The 19,591-nt window shown below is 47.3% G+C and overlaps 1 protein-coding gene across 3 annotated transcripts in view; it reads left to right on the top strand.

The window, feature by feature from the left end:
• Positions 1 to 1,773: 1,773 nt before the first annotated feature.
• SUFU (SUFU negative regulator of hedgehog signaling) overlaps positions 1,774 to 19,591 on the top strand; it is a 101,841-nt gene continuing 84,023 nt past the window's right edge. For all 3 annotated transcript variants that reach the window (XM_074907634.1, XM_074907635.1, XM_074907636.1), the window contains exons 1-2: positions 1,774 to 2,064; positions 11,673 to 11,807. In XM_074907634.1, the coding sequence (XP_074763735.1) occupies positions 1,889 to 2,064; positions 11,673 to 11,807 (311 nt within the window). In that variant the 5' untranslated portion in view covers positions 1,774 to 1,888. The remainder of the gene's footprint in view (positions 2,065 to 11,672; positions 11,808 to 19,591) is intronic.

A 19,591-nucleotide genomic window follows, 5' to 3' on the forward strand; every position in this document is an offset into this window, starting at 1 on the left:
GACTGATAAAGACAGTAAAATTATATGTTTTCTTGAAACTGGGCAACAACACTGAGTCTTGAAATTAGTTAAAATGAACTTCACTGCCGTAAGCGTACATGAAGGCTCATTCAGAACTCACCTGTCTTTTCCCACATCTTTCATGGGGACACCAAGACCTGCAGTTTCTGCCTTTAGCCCAAGCAGATAGTCTCATCTCAGATACTTGTCTTCAATGTTTTTCACCATTCACCTAGTGTTAAAAAGGGGGTTTTGCATGACATGACAAAGGGGTTTAAATTATTTCAAGAGTAGTATTTTATCACCTCAGTAAATGCCGGGGGAGACTCATTATGTGTGTATTAAGCCAACACGGCATTTCATACATGACTCTCTTGTATTTACATCTCAGTTGACTGTAATTGACTTCTTTGGTGGATGTCACAAAAAATAGTAGCACAGTAACAGGACAAGTGAAACATTATTTGTCTTGGGAAGCAGTGATTTATCAGAATACCAACTGCTCATGTCCCTTCTCAGTGGATAGTCATTTGTTTTTCTGCTTGCCAACTTGACTGTATGCGATCTCCTAAAAGGTATGTTGTGAATATTGATTATAGAATAAAATCTCAGCTATTTAAATGAGAAATGCAACAAGCAGGAACACTCATCCCATCCTCTCAGCACTCTATTGCTCATTTTTCCTCTATGCTGATTAAAAAGCAGGACACCGCTTTAGCAAAGATGTGTAGGACTAATGAACACATGCTGGTTCACGCATACATACGTGGCTTTGCATGACCATAGATGTAGTTGCAACTCAGGAATGAGCCAGATCTTCATTGTGCTTAGTACGCACGCTAAGACCCTCAGTCAGACAGCCCTTGAACTTCACCTATTTGCATTGCTTCGAAGCTGCCTCTGAGGTACCTACAGATACTGAAAGGTGCATGGTGAGCATAAATGTCCTGTGAGAACTGGAGAAGGTACAAAGACAGCAGTAGTAGAGGAAATAAGGCTATTAGCTGGCCATATCTTGGAGCACAGCTGTGGTCCCACAGAATTGCAGCGTTATGAACGGTAGAGTGCTAAGCATCACACCCAAATCTCTGTCCCGGGACCTGCTGCGTGGACAGATGAAGTCTAACAGAAGCAATTTAAAATGTAAATTTACAGCCTTACTTCTTCAGGTCAGATTGACACAGGCTTGAGTGCCGAGGCTGGGGGTGGTTGCAGCCAGAGAGCTGCCCCAGGACGGGACCTGCCCCAGGGCGGGACCTGCCCTGCTGTAAGCCCCCTTGGGTGAGCCAGGGCCGGGGAAGGCGCCCACCAGGCCCCGGCCCCAGGCCTCCCGCCAGGCCGGCCCCTGCCCACCTCGGCGCTGCCCAGGCTTCCCACCCCTCCCTGCCGCGGGGCGACCCCTGAGGCTGCCCCAGGGGGACCCTCCCCTTCCCTCGGGCCCACCCGGGTGCCGGTAGCCTCCTGACCCCCCAAGCGCTCCCTCACGCCCAGGGGACACCCCTGCAGCCCCGGGCCCGCCGGCAGCTCCGCGCCGCGCTGCCCTCAGCACGCCACGGGCCCCTGGCCCCGCCCCGCGCCCCGCTCCGCGCGCGTCCCCGCCACCGCCGCTAGAGGGCGCGCTCGCGGCGTGGCGTGGAGCGGGGGGGGAAGAGGCGCGGCCGCCCTCCGCGCCGCGCGTCGCCATTGGCGGAGCTGCCGTGTCACTCACCGTCGCCCGGGCAGCGGGGCCCGCCCCCTCCTCCCGCAGCGCCGCGCCGCGCAGCGCCGCTTGGGCCGGGCCGGGCCGGGCGCGCGTCGGGCCGGGAGCCGAGCGGGGCCGAGCGGAGCCGAGCGGGCCGCGCCGGGCCGGGACTAACCGCCTCCGCCGCGCCGTCCCCGCCGCCGGGACATGGAGGGCGTGCGGCCTGGCGGGGGTCCCCCCGCGGGCGGGCCGGGTTCAGGCTCGGGGTCCGGTTCCTTCCCGTCGCTGTTCCCGCCGGGGCTGCACGGTATCTATGGCGAGTGCCGCCGCCTCTACCCCGACCAGCCCAACCCGCTCCAGGTCACCGCCATCCTCAAGTACTGGTGAGGCGGCCGGGACTGCGGCCTGGAGGGGGCCGGGGGCCTTGTGTGGGGCTGGGAGGTGGGAAGCAGTGGAGCCGGGGGCCTTGTGTGGGGTTGGAGAGGGCTGGGGGGGGAGCAGAGGAGCGACGGAAGTCTGGTGGGTTTGGGAAGGCCTGCGGGGAGCAGCGGGGCTGGGGACGCTGCAGGGGGTGGAGGGGTACAAGGCAGTGGGGCTGGGGAGCGTTGCAGCAAGGTGAGTGGGACTGGGGGTTGTGTGCGGAGTTTGGTGTGAGATGCAGGAGGTTTGGGGATGTGCAGTGGGGCTGGGGGAGGAGGCACTGGGGATGAGGTTGGATGTCTGGGAGGTGTATTTTGGGGGTGTTCCTGGGGAGGATGCACTGGGAACAGCAGGAGGGGTCTAAAGAGGGGTGCACTGAAGATAGGGGGATGTATTGGGGTTTCTGGGGTGGTTCGGAGCTTCCCTGACCGAGGGATGGCTGGTGAGGGCCTTGGCTGGGACAGGTCATAGGAAATGGAGTGTGTGTTACTCGATGTAGGGGCTGGCTCCCACAGAGGGTGGGGGGGCTGGAGTTTCCCCCCTGTACAGGAGACACGAGCTCTGTTTTCTGGCCTGGAGCTTGGGGTTCGAGTATGGCCAGCACTGACCGGAGTGAACCTGCCTTCCAGCCTCCAAGCCGGATGCGTGCTATGCATGTACCCGTAAAGCCCACAGGGCAGAGCCAGCTTCTCTTGGCCTCGCGTGGCCATGTGTTATCGCAGACTGCGAATCTGCTGCTCACCGTCTCTGCTGACACAGTGTCTGACACCAGTAACAGCAATTGTTCATGTGGGAGAGTGGCATGAAGGAAGTACTTGGATCTTCAGCTATCGAGATAAACGTCTAGTGTCTAGCCCTGTGCAAACAGGAGATCATTTTGCTTTTTAGTATCGATTTGCTGCTCAGCCCCCTCTTCTGGGCCTAAGGAACATGATCAGGTCACCCCGAGTCTTTGCTGGACCTGACATTGACCAGTCCCTACTCCAGCACTTGGAAAAAGATTAGTAAACATTCAACTTCTTTATTTACAGTTGATTTTAACCTGTATGTCTTTATCTGATTGACTCCTGAGCAACAGCAGGATATCATCCTCCCTGTGTTCTGCTCTGACACCCAAGCTATTGCTGTTGTCTTCCAAAGAAGTGTTGGTTTTTTTATGTGGTTCTAGCAAGACATATGTCTGTTAGCTCTTACTGCTTAGGGCTTTTTGTACTTAAACTGGCACAGTGGGCTGAGACAAGATGTTGCAAATCTGAAACCTCAAAATACAAATAATTTCTTAATCATCTGTGTGGGTCAGTACTGTGGTACTTTGGCGGTCTGATCAGTCTTCTTTTATACCTGTTTCTAATCTTAGATACTCAAGCTTGATGAGTTTCCAGTCACCTTGATTTGGGAGTCAGCACTTCTTTTCTGTCAATGACTTAAACCAATACTGACTACAGTAATGTAAGATTTGTGTGGGATGGAGGGAGATTTAGGTCTATAATGAAGAATGGCAGACACCCTTCTTTGGGAGGAAAACTGGTTTCTTCTTTGCTTAAGGGGTTGCTTAGGGCTTCACTGCAATTCGTGCTCAGACACTAGAAAAACCGCTATTGCCAGTGTTGATTGGTTGCAAGTAACAAGTAATGTGAAGGCCTGTTTATCCTGGCATTTTCCACTTAGTCGTTCTTCTGACTGTCAGCTCAGCCGGCAGTGAGAGCTGAGATCTTCGCTTCTAGAAATCAGAGATGAGCTGCTTACTGCTGTCCTGTGCAGGAAGTTCTTGTGTGAGGTTGATCCTGTGTGTGTGCTACAGGTACCTGGTCTCCCTTTGATAGCAAAGTTGGCAGAATTTGGAGGTTGGTTTTGTTGAAGCCTAGGAGAATGACTTCTGCCACCGCGCGTTCTCTGCTAGTCTGTCCTCTGGGCTGCCAGCTATTAAATTGGTTTAGATTAGAAGAGGAAATTACTGGACAAAGTCCCTGCCTTAGGAGAAATATTGTAACACTAATCAGCTTTTAATTATATGTATCAGTTTCTCTATGGTTAACAGCAATTTTTTTTTGTTCAAGGAGCTGAAGTTATATTGTGCCACTTGCATGGCACAGCAGATCCTTACTTTGTAATGTTGGAGAATCTGCAGAACCAAATACCTATTAAATGAAGGGGTTTAGCCACTTGGATTATTTCATGGAACTAGTCTTTTTTTAAATGCTATTTGCATATCTTGGGAGAGAGTTCGTGATTGCAGTCGGAACTTGGAAGAGTTCCTGGCTGTATTTATAAAGGCCATGCACTGAGAAAGAGTTTCTCTCTGTTGACATCCAGTATCCACTTTTATTTTTAAAATGTGGTTGAGTATCTCAAAGTAAAATATCTTGATGCACAGAATTCATGCTAGTGAAAAAACAAATTTGTACTTCTCCTTTGTGATAGGTTTTGAGATAGGCAGAATTTGGGCTGGACTCTTGGTTTTTCATCACCTGTCTTGAATTTAGGCCTTGTACTCAAAAAACAGCATGCTGACCTGTGGTCTGCAGCTGCTTAAGGATCACAGGCTACTTCTGAAATGTAGCTGTGAAAAGCTGTCCTGTTGTCAGCTGCTGGGAAGGGACTACAAACAATCCACTTTCCAGGGTGAATGGATTGGGAATTTTCTGGTTTTTTTCCTGTTGTGAAGCTGTTTTCTCTCTGCCTGCTTTGGGTTTCTCCTCCCGCAGAAACTTCAGAGCGCTCTTAACATCAGTCAAGAGAAGACTCTTGATGCAGATGCAAATACAGGCTTTCCCCCGAGGCTGCCCTTCTTGCTCCTGAATGAGCTCCATGAATAGAGAATGTAACAAATTTGTACTGTACCTCTGGCTTTGAAGTTGGGCTCTTCCTAATAAAATCCTCCAACGCTTCCAGCTCTTTGTGTGAACGCATGTACTGATGTGTAGATTGTGATATAAAGTCGAACCCTGGCTGTGGGCGGGAGGATGTACCACAGCAGGCATTAGCAGTGCTCGACTAGTTAGTGTAGCAGTGAAACTTGCCACCGAAACTGGATAAATATCTGTGCTGACTAACTTTTGCTGTGCATTATTGCCATGGGTATGTTACTAGCTGTGCTCCAGGTGGCTGGTTTAAAGCTAGTGCTGGATGCTCTGGCACTTGCAGCAGTTTCAGGATAGGTGTATGGCTTGGATGTGTATTTTTCAAAATGTTATTAGTCACTGCTGCAGGCTTTTTGTCTGACTCTCTTCCTAGCCTACCACATTTCTTGGGGAGTAATGATGGTCTGTCTGGATTGTTGTGCAGCACGTAAACTGGTGGGTAGTTAACTGTGGCTGGGTCAGCTCTGGACAGGACAGAGCTCGGCTGCTATGAGCTTGCTGGTGCTGCATTGCTGCAGCTGTCTCCCACGTAGTGTGGTGCTGAGGGTCCTCAGTGAGGCTTGGCCTTTGGAGAGAAGCGTGGGGTCGCAGGCAGGAGCGAGAGAGAGGTGTCTGGCTTACCTGGTGCAATCTAGGGAGGACTGGCTTGCTGTCTGCATCAGACCTGACAAATGAGTTTGAGTAGCCCTGGGGAAGAGCATGCTCACGGAGTCGTCCCTGTCCTGAAAAAGAGCACTATAAGGCTTGTCTTGTGCGTTGTCGCTGTCAAAATGCCTGTGTCACCAGTGTTCTAGTGCAAATTGTTTGATATCTAAAGTGTTATTAAACCCAGTTTGGAAGCAGGGAGATGTTTGTTGCTTAGCAGATGGAGGTGTTTTCCCTTCATTGCAAATCCTACACATCTGCTCTGAACACTTGCTAACCTCTTGCACTTGGTTTTCTGGTGAGTGTGTTGCCTCCCTTACTCTGGAGTCTTTCCTGTCAGGTAATAATTGTATGTGGCTGCTGCTGTTCACTGCCCTTGCTCAGGGGTGAGTGACTGTCCCGGCTGGATTTGCTTCTACCTTGCTGTTTCCATCATGGATCTGCGAGTTACTTCTGTGGAGAGCCTGGGCACTGTCCAAGGCATTGGTGCCATGCTCTGAACATAGTCACCTGAATGGATATCTATGGCAGAGCTCTCAGCCTCCAGTGGGACCTGGTGCCTGTGAGAGGGAACAGGGGGAGATGGGGTATGTCAGGGGGCGACTTGTTAATTTCTGAATGTTTCAAGCTGTTGTTAGAGTTTGGGAACAGGTTTTCCCAGGCTGCCACTGAGGATCAAACTCTGCTCCATTCCAGGGTCTAACATGCATTCCCTGTGCTTGCTCACCAGTTTGCCTTTTACGCCACAAAGATTCCGCTTGTAATACGAGAAGGCTGCATAACTCTGACTTAGCCTTTGCCAATGGACCTCAGTGCCATTACTGGGGGTGGGATGTTCACCCCCTCTGTCCTGCCCTGGTGTCCTGGGCTGTATCCTTGACTGACCTGCTGGGAAGCTGGAGCTGGCCTGGAGCCACCATGGTAGCCTTATGTGACTTAAGAGGAGGGAAGCTGTCCTAGGGAAAGTCACTCATGTTAGATAACTCTGTTTTGGTTTATTGGTTGGGGGTTTTTTTTGGTTGTTTTTTGGTTGTTGGGTTGTTTTTTGGTTGTTTTTTCCGGCAGCACAGCACACTTGTGGAGAGATCCCACAGGCCTTTTAATACAACAGACTGATATATTACTTTGTACAGACTTGATAAGGGTGGGCAGCAGTAGGTGGGGAGAGGATTTCAAACTCATTGTCACTAGAAATCTGTGTAGACTATGTAGGCACCTTCTGGAAGCAACAGGAAACCTGCTCTCATGGTGCTTTCTGGCATCATCTTTTCTGACGATAAACTTGGGGAGTCCCCATGTGCATTAGCTTTCCTCAGAGCTCACCCTGGAAAGCACCTTCTTACAGGTGCTTTGCATGTCAGCTCAACTGGGTGCTGGCTGGCCTCTTGCCAGACCAGTGAGCCACCAGGAAGGGCTGGGTCCATCTATCCAGCCATGGTGACTTCTTCTCCAGAGGAGTAATCTTCTGTGGAGATGCCCAGGTGCAGCAGCACTGTGGCGAGGATGGTGCAGAATTGCAAATTGACATTTTAGCACCTCTGTTCTGCAATGCCAGCTAACCCCGCTCTGAAAAACCCTGTCTTCTCAAGGGTGTCTCTTAAATTAACTTCAAGAAATTGCTGTACTTAGTGAATGTGATCTAGGGGTAATTGTCCAAGCTCAGGGTTAAACCTCTTCTGCACTGACTGCCTGTTTTCTGAAGCCAGTGGGTGTAACTCCAGCTTTAGTACCAGCAACCTGGCTACTCTCATGCCTGAGGATTGAAATGCTCGTCAGCATTTCCTCAGTGCTGCTAGATGGGGCTCTGTGCTGGATTTGTGTAGCAGGGGAGGGGGCTACAGTGGTGGCCCCCTGTGAGAAGCTTTCTGAAGCTCCCCTGACTCCAAGTCAGACCCGCCTCTGGCCAGAGCCGAGCCAGTTAGTGACAGTGGCTGTGCCTCTGCGATAATGTGTTTAAGAAAGGGAACATGGAAGGAGGAATGGGAGTTCTAAGGAGGAGTTGGGGGGAGGATACTTATGTGAACACCAAGGTCAGTGGGACAAAGGAGGAGGAAGGGGTGGAGGCACACCAGAGCGGAGACCCCCCACTGTATTCCATGGTGAGATGGCAGGGCTGCCCCCCTCTGCCTCCCATGGAGATCTGCAGTGAAGCAGAGATCCATCTGCAGCCTGTGGAGGATCCCACGCTGGAGCAGGCAGCTGTGCCCAAAGAAGGCCGGGACTCTGGGAAGCAGCCCCTGCTGTTGTAATTCAGAGCTGTGAGGACTACAAAATGTGGGGATGACCTACACCAGAGCATCTTCGGATGAGTTGCAGCCTGTGGAAAGGACTCATGCTGGAGAAAGTTTGTGAAGGACTGTCTCCTGTGAGAGGGGAATCACGCTGGAGCAGGAGAAGAATGCGAGGAGTTCCCCTGCCCCCTGAGGAGGAAGAAGCAGCAGGACTGACTGCACCCCTCCCCGTTCCCTGCCCTGCTGCAAGGGAGGAGGTTGAGATACTAGGAACAAAATGGAGCCTGCGAAGAAGGGAGGGGTGGGGGGAGCTGTTTTTAAGATGTGGTAAGGCTTCTCACTGTCTCACTCTGTTAAGTGTTGTTGTTGGTGTATGAATTAAAGTTATGTTCTTTTTTCTTCCCCTAACGAGTCTGTCTCTTGCCCATGACAGTAATGGGGGAGACACAGACACCCCACCCCCTCCACCTCCTCTAAGCCTTTTACTTTGTTTTCCCTTTTCAATTCCTGAGGGGTAAGGGGTGAGTGGATAGCTGTGTGGTGCTCAGTTGCCCCCTGGGCTCAAACCAGGACTCTAAGAAGGGTGCTGGCCTTATGTGGGATAATTGCAATTAAGCTTTGCTGTTTGATCATCTCAGAGCTTCCTTGGTAAGGCAAGGTATGGATCTCCACACGTGAAGCACACACACACTTCCAGGAGGCATGCAGCAGTAGTAGTATAGGATGCTACATGAGTAGCTAGATGCTGAGAAAGTATTTCTTGCCAAGCCTGCCAGTGTTTGATATAAGGCAGCAGTACTTTATTCAGGGAACAAAACTGAGGTGCTCAAATTCTTTTTGTGCAGTAGTTGTGGTGTGCATAATGATGATACACAAACGCCCAGGGCTAGCAAGGGAAGCACAGGCATGCCCTGCAACCTGAAGATGATAGAGTCACGGTCTGAACAGACAATACAGATGAGGAGAGTTGATGTGTAACAAGTGGTTTGAATGAAGGGGGTCATCCTAGTTTGGATTTTCTTGTTTGGAGCATTTGAGAATATTTTACTTAAAGAAAAAGTGAATCGAAGGCGGGAAACCTGCTAAGGAGAGCAGACTTTGGCCTCTTCAGGGATCTGTTTGGTAGAGTACCATGGAGTAAAGCCCTGGAGGGAAGAAGTGTCCAGGAAAGGTGGTTAGTATTCCAGGGTTGCCTCCTCCAAGCTCAGGAGTGATGCATCCTGACAAAGAGGAAGTCAGGTAAGAACGCCAGGAGGCCTGCATGGATGGACAAGGAGCTCCTGGACAAGCTCAAACATAAAAAGAAAGCCTACAGAGGGTGTAAGTAAGGACAAGTAGCCTGGGAGGGATACAGAGAAATTGTTCAAGCAGGCAGGGATCAGGTTAGGAAAGCTAAAGCTCTGATAGAATTAAATCTGGCCAGGGAAGTTGAGGGCAGCAAAAAAAGCTTCTATAGGTGCATTGATGATGAAAGGAAGACTAGAGAAAATGTGGGCCCTCTCCAGAAAGAGATGGGAGACCTGGCTACCCAGGACATGGAGAAGACTGAGGTACCCAACAACCTTTTTGCCTCAGTTTTCACTAGCACATGCTCCAGCCACACCACTCAAGTTGCAAAAGGCAAAGGCAGGGACTGGGAGAAAGAATTGCCCTCTGTAAGAGGAGAGTATCAGGTTGAAGACTATCTAAGGAACCTGAAGGTGCACAAGTCCATGGGACTTGATGAGATGCATCTGTAGATCCTGAGAGAACTGGCAGATGAAATAGCTAGCCACTATCCACCATATTTGAGAAGTTGTGGCAGTCCAGTGAAGTTCCCACTGACTGGAAAAGGAGAAATGTAAACCCCATTTTTGAAAAGGGGGAAAAAAGGAAGACCCAGGGAACTACAGGCCAGTCAGTCTCATCTCTGCCCAGCAAGATCAAAGAGCAGATACCACTAGAAACTATGCTAGGGCATATAGAAAATAAGGAGGTGATTGGTGACAACCAACAACTTAAGGGCAAATTGTGCCTGACAGATTTGGTGGCGTTCTACAATGGGGTTACAGTGTTGGTGGATAAGGGAAGAGCAACTGACGTCATATACCTGGACTCGTGCAAAGCATTTGACACTGTCCTGCACAACATCCTTGTCTCTAAATTTGAGACATGGATTTGACAGATGGACTACTTGGCAGATAAGGAATTGCCTGGATGGTCGCACTCAAATTGTGGTCAACAGCTCGATGTCCAAGGCAAGAACAGTGACAAGTGGTGTTCCTCAGGGGTTAGTGTTGGGACCCGTGCTGTTTAATATCTTTGTTGGCAACATGGACAGTGGGATTGAGTGCACCCTCCAAGCTGTGTGGTGCAGCTGACATGCTGGAGGGAAGGGATGTGCCATCCAGAGGGACCTTGACAGGCTGGAGAGGTGGGCTGTGCAAACCTCATGGAGTTCAACAAGGGCAAGTGCAAGGTCCTGTGCATGGGCTGAGGCAATCCCATGCACAAATACAAGCTGGGAAATGAGTTGCTTGAGAGTAGACCTGTGGAGAAAGACTTGGTGGGTATAGCTATATGGAAAATTGAATATGAACCAGCAATGTGCAATCACAACCCAGAAAGCCAACCATATCCTGCGCTGCATCAAGAGAAGTGTGGTCAGCAGGTCAAGGGAGGTGATTCTCCTCCTCTACTCTGCTCTTGTGAGACCCCACCTAGAAAACTGTCCTGCTCTGGGGCCCCCAGTGTAAGCAAGACCTGGGCATGTTGGAGCGAGTCCAGAGGAGGCCATGAAGACCATCAGGGGCTGAAGCACCTCCCTTATGAGGACAGGCTGAGAGTGCTGGGGTGGTTCAGCCTGGAGAGGAGAAGGCTCCAGGGAGATCTTTCAGCAGCCCAACCCTAACCATTCTATGAAACAGTTAAACAGCTGCTCACGCTATTCCGTAAATGCTTGTGGTAGGTGGTTTGATGTCTTTTCTCTTCTTGCTTGCATCTGCCTGCGTGTTCTATGATTGACAGGGAAAACAGTGAGCAGAACAGTCTAGCATGTCCTTCCTTCGGTGGGGAGTTTATTTGCCTCTGTGCAGGCAGATATGATGGCGAGTGACAGGAGGGGTGTGCTATGCTCTCTACTGGCACACCAGCCTTGTTTCCTTCTGCCTTGTAATGGGAAGGGTGCCTGCAGGTCTTGGTGATTGCTGCTTAATGCAGTCTGGCTGTGCTACATTGACTTTTAAGTAATGTTCTTCTAAGGAACCCATTCTAATGTTGAAGCAGAGGGTGCAGTGATGCTTTTTACTTGTTCTTGATTAATGCAGCTAGTATATTTTACAAGTTCTTTTACTAATTTTTCTGAATCAGTATTTTTCTCCTCCACTACTTTACCTGCATGTCTGTGTTCAGAAATATGGATTACTCTCCTCAAAACTTGGCCATTTCAAATTCTGCTTTGAGGAATGGCATCGATGGTGTTTTTTAATTGAGGTATGTGCCTCTGGACTGAATTAAGAACTTTCAGTGCAGATACAGCTATTTCTCTTTTACTAGTACAATTTTTCAATTTTCTTTGTGTTTTGTGGAAGCTTTAATATGATTTTCCAGATATCTTTATGCTTTAATGTTAAAAACATTGTAGTGTGCTGCACACATGCGCTTTGCTTTCCCGTGCTTGAAGCTTTCTGGACTTAACCCAACCTTTCTCCTGAATATTTTTTTTGAGAGGTAACATGAACATGCTAATTTCATTTTTGTCGCTAGCTACGTTTTAAAGCAGGTCTTTGTACAGAGACTTCCCATTTGTCTTGGATAAACTTAACTTACATAAGAGTCATTCTGTTTTTGATGCAGGTTGGGAGGACCTGACCCTCTGGACTACGTTAGTATGTACAGAAACCTGGGAAACCCAGCACTGAATGTTCCTGAGCACTGGCACTACGTCAGCTTTGGGTTAAGTGACTTGTATGGAGACAACAGAGTACATGAGTAAGTGTCATTTCAGTTCTGTTGCTGCATGTTGTGTTTTGGGGGACTGTAGGTAAAACCCTGTCCTACTGTTATTATTTGAACAGCTGGTTTTCTGCTGAGATTACCCTAGCCTTTCTCTTATACGGGGCGTGACATATGCCTGTTCTTGGATGTAGAAGAATTACTGTGTTCCCCTCTGCAGGCTTTGAATGCAATATATTTCTTTGTCAGTGTTGAGTGACTTTTTTTTTTTAATTTCTTTTTAACTGGTTAGGAATTTTTTTTTTTTTTTTTAACTGGATGTCTTGTTGTGTTTTTCACTCTTGGTAGTCTGTTATGGTCATACACTTAAATTCTGACCCCTCCCTGTGCATGTTAAATGCCTTCCTCTGGAAAACTGCTGTAAGGGCATTTTTCCTACTGCTGGCACAGCAGTGTTACTGTCAGTGGACTGCCACCCCAGTGGCTGCTGTACAAAGTGCCAATTTATGCAACAGGAGCATAAAATTCTAATTGTTTGACTGTCTTTTCTCCAGTAATTAAATTATTATCTTAGCTTGTTGGCATGGATGGTCTTTAGCAGCCATTTTGTATTAGACCAGGCAAGCAGCATGATCTAACCTTATTCTTGTCTGTCTTTTACTGACCTTGCTCCTTAACTCCAGTTAAAATGAGTAGCCATAGCCAAGCTGTCATGAAGCTGTGAACGCAGCCTTCTAATCAGCCAGAAATGGCAGAAGGTTTCTGCTGTTGCTGTTTAGTGGAACTGTCTTTGTGCTCTTTCATAGTTTCAGGCTAAACGTCCTTGATGAATGGTGCACCAAAGCCCCAGTTTGTTCACCCAAGCTTTCCTTCTTTAGTTTGTCTTGGTTAGGATTCAGCCACCATTTTTTTTTAAACCAGGTGCTTCTCCTGCAACAGCAGCAGTCAGGCAGTTTCTTTAACCTTACCTATGTCCTCAAGGCAGTTTCTTCTGGTTTTTTGGTTTGTTTTTTTTCATGTTTGTGGTTACAGAACTGTTTTTCAGAAGACAAGTCTCTTAAGACTGGAGTTTATATAGGACCCTAGTGTCACAGAGATCTGCCTGGCACACTTAGCCAACACATCTACTAACAACAAACCCCAGTCATTAGTTGCTGGGGCAGAGGGAGGGTAGGGTGAGTGAAAGAAATGAAATTATAGCCTTCCTTCCCTCATTTCCACGAAAGATCCTACCATGGGCATGCAGGCCTTTATATGGTGCCTTTGTTCTCAGATTATGATATTTCATCTTTGCCACTGAAAATAGTAGGTTGCCAAGATTGGGTGACCTGTGTTTGCCTACCTTGTTGACTTGTCAGCCTGAGGTTTTCCCATAGTGAGAATATTCTCTTTACTCAGACTCTTTTGTGATTGTTTTGGGTGAGAGCAGGGAGTGGACACAAGGGTCTTAGCTGAAGACATGAAGGGTGATGTGTTTTTATGAATGAAGAAGCAATTTATGTAAGGATGCAGTCTCCTTGGCCCTGGCACATGCTCTGGCTTCTCTCTCCCAAAACCTGTCTGCTAGACCAAAAACTGTTGCTCCTGTAGTGGAAAGCTTGGGGATGGAGTAGTGAAAGCATCACACAGGTGGAATGTTACAACTTTGAATAACCTCCTGGCATGAGACCTCTTAACTCTTCATGCTGTCATATGGTTTCGTCTGGTAATTGGATTGAGATGGTGGAATATACCTTTTGCTGGTTGCAGGGCACAGAAATTAAACCCCCATCATAGGCTGCAGGTGATTTCCAAGGCCTGCTGAGTGAAGCAGGAGCAACGTATGCACTATGCTCTGGAAGGTCTGAAGTCCCTGAATGCCCTGTGTGTATGTGAGCCTGGGAGGAGGCTCCGAGACCCGGTGTGCCTTGGCTGCCCTTGGCATCGTGCTGCTGGAGGCTGCTGCAGCCGGGCACTGCAAGCAAATAGAGTCCTTGCTGCTGCACTGCTCTGATGGTGTTGGAGCCAACCTCTTGAGCACTGGCCTGCTCAGACCCATCAAAACGATCTCCATGCCTTGAGTACATGCATGTGTTTCCCTTCATTATATGTGTCTGGAACAGTGTTCCTGGTTCCAAAGCAGGGTGTCCCTGTGTCACTTGCCCTGAGATGTTTAGATGTCTACAGTCTGTCACCTTTATTTTGGCCTCATTCTTGAAGCTACAAAACTTAATACTATACATGCTGTTGAGAAGGCTGGCTCTGCCTTTATGGAAAAAAGTCATAATGTACAATTATGCATGTGGTAAAGCTTTCAAAACCTACACATCTCTTAAACACTGAACCTGAAGTTATCACGTGATAGGTGAGCACTGTACAGGCAGAGAGAAGATTTTCAAAGGAGCTGAGCACTCACCAGCAATTCTTCTTCCCAACAGCAGTTGCTGTTTGCTAACTACTCTTGAAATGTGACTGCCATGTGAACCGCACATCACCAGACCAGCACTGGGCACATGCTGCAGGAATGTAGTGGTTTTCCTATGCATTCAGGAGGCTCTTGTTCTCCAGCAGGGAATTTAATAAAGCCTTTGTTTAAGAAAATGGGTATCAAGTCTCTTTGTTGCTTCAAGGACTTTGGGATTCTGCTGTCCCAGGTAAAGCATGCTGTGGGATGGTTGGCAGGAGCACAAGGTGACAGGGGATTTGTTGAAATCTTTGGAAGATTTCCTTTAAAGCTGGTGTGGCTCTGCTCAACTGCCCTGGCCTCTGGAGATAGGAGTTAGTTTGTGGGGTTTTTGGGTTTCCTCTCTGCAAAGAGTGCAGAGCTGTATCTGCCTGTGACAGTCAGCAAGGTTCTCACAACAGGGATGTGCTCCCATAACCTTGCTGTCCTTCATCCTTTAGAAAGGGAAGGATAGTATGCTGACAAAGGTCTCTTTAATCTCCCAGCTTGACTTTGAGTAATGTATAGCTTATTTCTTGTGGACCTCTTCTGGTAATATAGTACAATCTAGACCAATTATAATGCAGTATTAAATGAAAAGGACTTTTTGATTTTTTTGAGTAAACTAATGGTGAATTGGAGGCCTGTGTATTTTTATTTATAATGGAATAGCAAACAGATGTAGCAAGTAATGTGAAAATGTTGACTTTAATTTATATTTTTAATAAGAACCTGAAAAGTCTGAAGTGGAGCTCTCCCTGTGCCTCCTTGTTGACAGATTTATTTTCAGTTAAAGCAGCACTATTTCCTGCTCTGCTTAAGTATCAGCTATAGTTTGCTTACAGAACTGGTCTGGTTTTAAGAGTCCAGAGAATAAGATGGAAGAAATCGAAGAATTTCAAACGTGGAAACCTTTTTCATTTAAAACCACTCAGTGTTTCATAGTATAATGGCAATCATGACACCAGCTGTGCTGGGCTGATCACTCTAAAAATCCTAAATCATGACGTCATGACAACATTAGGGAACCGCAGGCCTTTCAGTGGGATTTCACGCCAAGCTGCTTGCATGGAAATAAGTCTCTCCAGTCGAGCATGTTGCACAACTTGAGTGGCAGCAGAAATCCTGCTGGGATATTTTTGCAAGTTATGCTCCGTTTTTAACTTTATCTACTTTAAAATCAAAACCAGTGTGTAACTTCTTGAATCTATTCAGCAGGGTTAGAGTAGAGCCTTTTTTTTGTCTGTTCTTGCTTTTGAAGAGATTCATCAGTAATGAGTGTGTGTGTAGCATGTGAGCATGCTGGCAGGGAGCATCTGACCTGTGCAGTTGTGGGAGAGGAGACAGGTCCTGCACCCTTCTCTGGTGCTGGCAGCTACTGGCCCACAGCAATGTCAGCAGCAAGGAACATGTCCCCATACGTCTGCACAAAGCACGATGCCTCAGCTGAAAACTGCAGATTCATGCTCCGATGCCAGACCATCAGCAGGGCCAAGGCATAGGCCCCTGATCCTTTCTGCAGTTTCCAGACATGATGGTGACTTCTGCCTACGTGGAGAATGGGTGCCTGAGGAAGGCAGCGTCAGCAAACCTAGCTGGACTCAAGCCTCCGTCAGTGCAAACGCCAGCTTCAGCTGCTGCGGTGCCATGTCATGCTCCAGCCCTGGATTGTGCTGGCACAGGGGTTTGCAGGGCTGTCCAGGGAGCTAGGAAGTGACGTGTGTTCTCACCAGACCAACTTTTGTCTCCAGTTTGCGGTAGGGCCAAGGCTGAATCTCCAGTTAACTGTTCCTGTAGTTCGAGTGCTCACCCTTTTCTGTTAACAGTTTAAAAGGTGCATGGAAAATGAGAACCGTGATGCGACAGAATTCCTGACAACCTTGAATAGTCTTATTTGTATTACGTTTGCAAGGTCGCAATTTGGAGCCACAATAGAAAGCAAAGCTTAAATTACGGCTAGGTTAAGAAATAAGATGTGTATTTGTGTCCTTCCCACATCCTGAGAAGAAACATGCCAACTGTGTTTTGATGTTTAGCTTTTTATGCAAATTCCAATAATTGGGTTTCCTGCTCTACATAAACTTTATATTGACAAGGGTGATGGTTTTTGTTTTGTGGTTTTTTTGGTGTTGTGGTATGTTGTTTTTTTTCTGGCAGCTAGCCAGCAGCCAAAGCACAGCATCCCATTTGCATAAAACCGAAGAGATTACAGCTGCCTTCATCTCTAATACAGATGCAGGGTACCACCCGCGGAGACAACAGGTTCCAACTTGCTGTGGTCCTTTTGATTTGTGCTACTTTCCATTTGGATCAGGAGGGAGCGGTGCATGCTGGGATAACGTGTTGTCTCTGTGGGTGGTGCCTTCCTATTAAAGGTGAGGGTAAGCATGAGCTTTTCAAGATCTCCAGTCCAGCTTGTGTTCTGCTTGCTTGTATAGATCCTCTGAATGACCTTAACTTGTAAAAGGGCAAGGATGCTTGTTAGAGCTGGGAGGAAGAAAAAGGAGTGCAAAACTGGATCAGGTAACAAATGCAAGGCTTGCAGAGGGGTGGATGTTTTCTGGAAGGCTTTTTCCGAGTGTGAAAGGAGTTTGAAAAGAGTATTTAGAAAATAGCCTGAAAGTTGGAACGAGTGCTCTCTTTCTTTTGAGTGCATGCTGGCTTCTTCTTTGAGCCTGCATGAATGTAGGATGGAGTGGTGCTGACAGCTGTCACTTTAGTGGTCTCTTAGTTCTGTAGCCTTTCATAAATTTAAAAGCTCACTGCCCTCAGCTTGCCAGCCTTTAGCCTTAAATTTTGGTATTTAATGGGTCCCTAAGTGCTTTATAAACCACATGCCTAAAGCACTGCTGAAATATTACACCAAACTCCAAGGTGACGGTGAATGCTTTTAAAATGGTGGAGAATGACTCTGCTTCTCTTTGTTTTCATGAAAATGCAATAAAATAAGGGGCCTTTGGGAAGAGAGTAAATTAGAGAGCGGTGGTGGTTGTTGTGGATCTACATTTCAGAGGAGATTTTGTAGAGTTCAGCATGTCTGCCTTGGAGAGATGAAAGATCGAATCAGTTTAGTTTGAGAGTTGAGCCTGGGATTCAAGGAAGATTATTTAAAACTCAAGGTTTTCTTCCACCTTTCATGGTGTCCGGTTTCCTTCCAGTGTGCTGTTGAAGCTTACTTCACGCAGATGAACCTGAGGAATTTTTTTTAATAATAGCATAGATGTGCAAAGCATCCCTTACTCATCCTAATTTTGTTTCACTAGGCTATTAGCTCTGAAGTGAAAGGACACCTGCTGTGTCAGCTGGGGTAGCTACTTCAGCACACGGAATAGGGAAGTGAGGTTGAGTTTTGGGGACATATCCTCAAGTTGAGGATTAGGTAATAGTGGTTGCCTCTGGGTCATACTTTTGTGAGGTGTGACTGTGATGAGTTGGTTGTGGGGAACAGCCATGACAGCAGTGAAATTCTGGGGATTTACAGTCACCCTGAGGAGCTTATTCCAGGTCTCCATAACTTCCTACTTCATGTTGTCATGACTTCATCTGTGGGAACTGAACAGCCAGTGCACTGAAGAAATGTTTCTGGAGGTGGATCATCTGCCCTAGATAAAGGGAATGACATGGAAGAGGACACTGGTAAGCATCAGTTAAGGAAGGAGGTACAAGAGCTAGGACTTGGAGGAGGGAAAGTCCAAGATGGGCACTATACTCTGGACTTCCTTTTCCTTCCTAGGTCTCTTGTTTGTCTATCAAAGATTGACCCCAAATGTAATGGTTATTATTCCAGTTGGTCTTTTTTCTGAGGCAGAGGAGAGAGGAAGGTCCATGGCAGAGTGGGAAGGGAGAGGCCACGGAATTAGGAGTTCTGTGACAAAAAATGTATTTCCTTTTAATGATAGTTTATTGGAGAATCCATCAGAGTTGAAATGAGTAGTTTAGCTGCAGGGAGACAATAAAATCTGGTTTTTAATGGATTTATCTTGTGGTTGGATTTTTTCATGTCTATAAAGATATGAGGTAAACTGAGATTTTCCCAAAATGAGTGTACTTTTAAGAGGTCTCACCTGTGTGGATTCTCTGGTGTCTAGAAATAGTTGTGGTTCTACTGATACTGCTAACTTGGGAGTGCCTGTAGGTCCTTCTCTTCTGTCTGGCTGTTTGTTTCTGCGTACTTGATAGAAATGTAGTATTGTGAGGACAGCTCTTGCTTTGAAGGACTTGACTGAATTTGACCAATGAGTTCAGAAATTCTGGGAACATTTTAAAGAAGCACATGAACAAATATGATCATGTAAGGTTCAATTCCCTATTTCCCAGGGAAAAAACAGTTAAGCCAAGCATCATGCTTGTTTATGTGCCCCATTGACACTGTCCTTCCAATGACTGAGGCAGTGCACCAGGACTGTCTAAGACTTGTGTTTCTCTGCTGGAGGCAGACCTCCCTTGAAGCTATGGTCACCATGGGGAAATCTTTTTTTCCCTCCTCTCAGGCAGAGTGTACTTGGCTTCCAAATGTCATTTGTTGGAGGTAGTTAGCACCATTAATAATATGAAAGATGTAGGCCACCTACAGAGAGACGTCCGCTTTGTGCTGCAGTCTATCTGTGTTTGCATGCAGAGGTTGTGGAACAAGAGCATGCTTGAACTGTACTAGATTTGGAAATATTTTTTTGAAGCATTGAAGGAATATTGTTTAACATTTACAGCATGGTAGTTGAATTTGCAAGAAGGGCTGTTCTCAATAAAAAAAAAAAAAAAAAAGGCAAAAGATGGGAAGTGGGTTTATAGCTGAGCATTACTGAAGGCTGGCTCTGCTTCCTGTTCAGTAGCGCATCTGCACGTACATCCCGGTAAGATGAGCCTCTTGCTGCCATGCAGGGGAAGGGGCATGGTGTTCAGACTGGATGATTTTCTTTTATCAGCAGAACTTCAACATTTATGATCTTGGCACACAGGAGGAGAGTTGGCCCAAGACAGGGCTTCATTACTCTCATCTCCCAGATGGGTTAGCGCTGAATGACGTGGGAGAGCTTGCAGGCTTTGCTCTCCCAGCGAACTCAGACTGCCGAGGAGTGACTGGGGATCAAAGTTGTGTCTTCTAGTGAAAGATTGTTTTACATGATAAAGATCTGTTTAGGATGTTCTAAAAAGCAAGAGTTAAAAGATAGTGGGTGGTTTTTTCAGTGGGACATGAAGGTAAAAGCATTTTTTGAGCTATGTGGCCATGCTGGTTGTGAGATCAAAAGAGGGTTGACTTTTTTTTTATCCCTTTGCTGCCTGGAATAATGATACTAACAAAATGAATGTTTGAAGAGATGCATCTGAGTGCTGTTATTCATACCTAATCCCCTTTTTTTCCTTAACACAGATTTAGCATTGGGAACATGCTTTCCTGACT

This window comes from Athene noctua, chromosome 5, assembly GCF_965140245.1.
Source record: "Athene noctua chromosome 5, bAthNoc1.hap1.1, whole genome shotgun sequence".
NCBI lineage: Eukaryota > Metazoa > Chordata > Aves > Strigiformes > Strigidae > Athene > Athene noctua.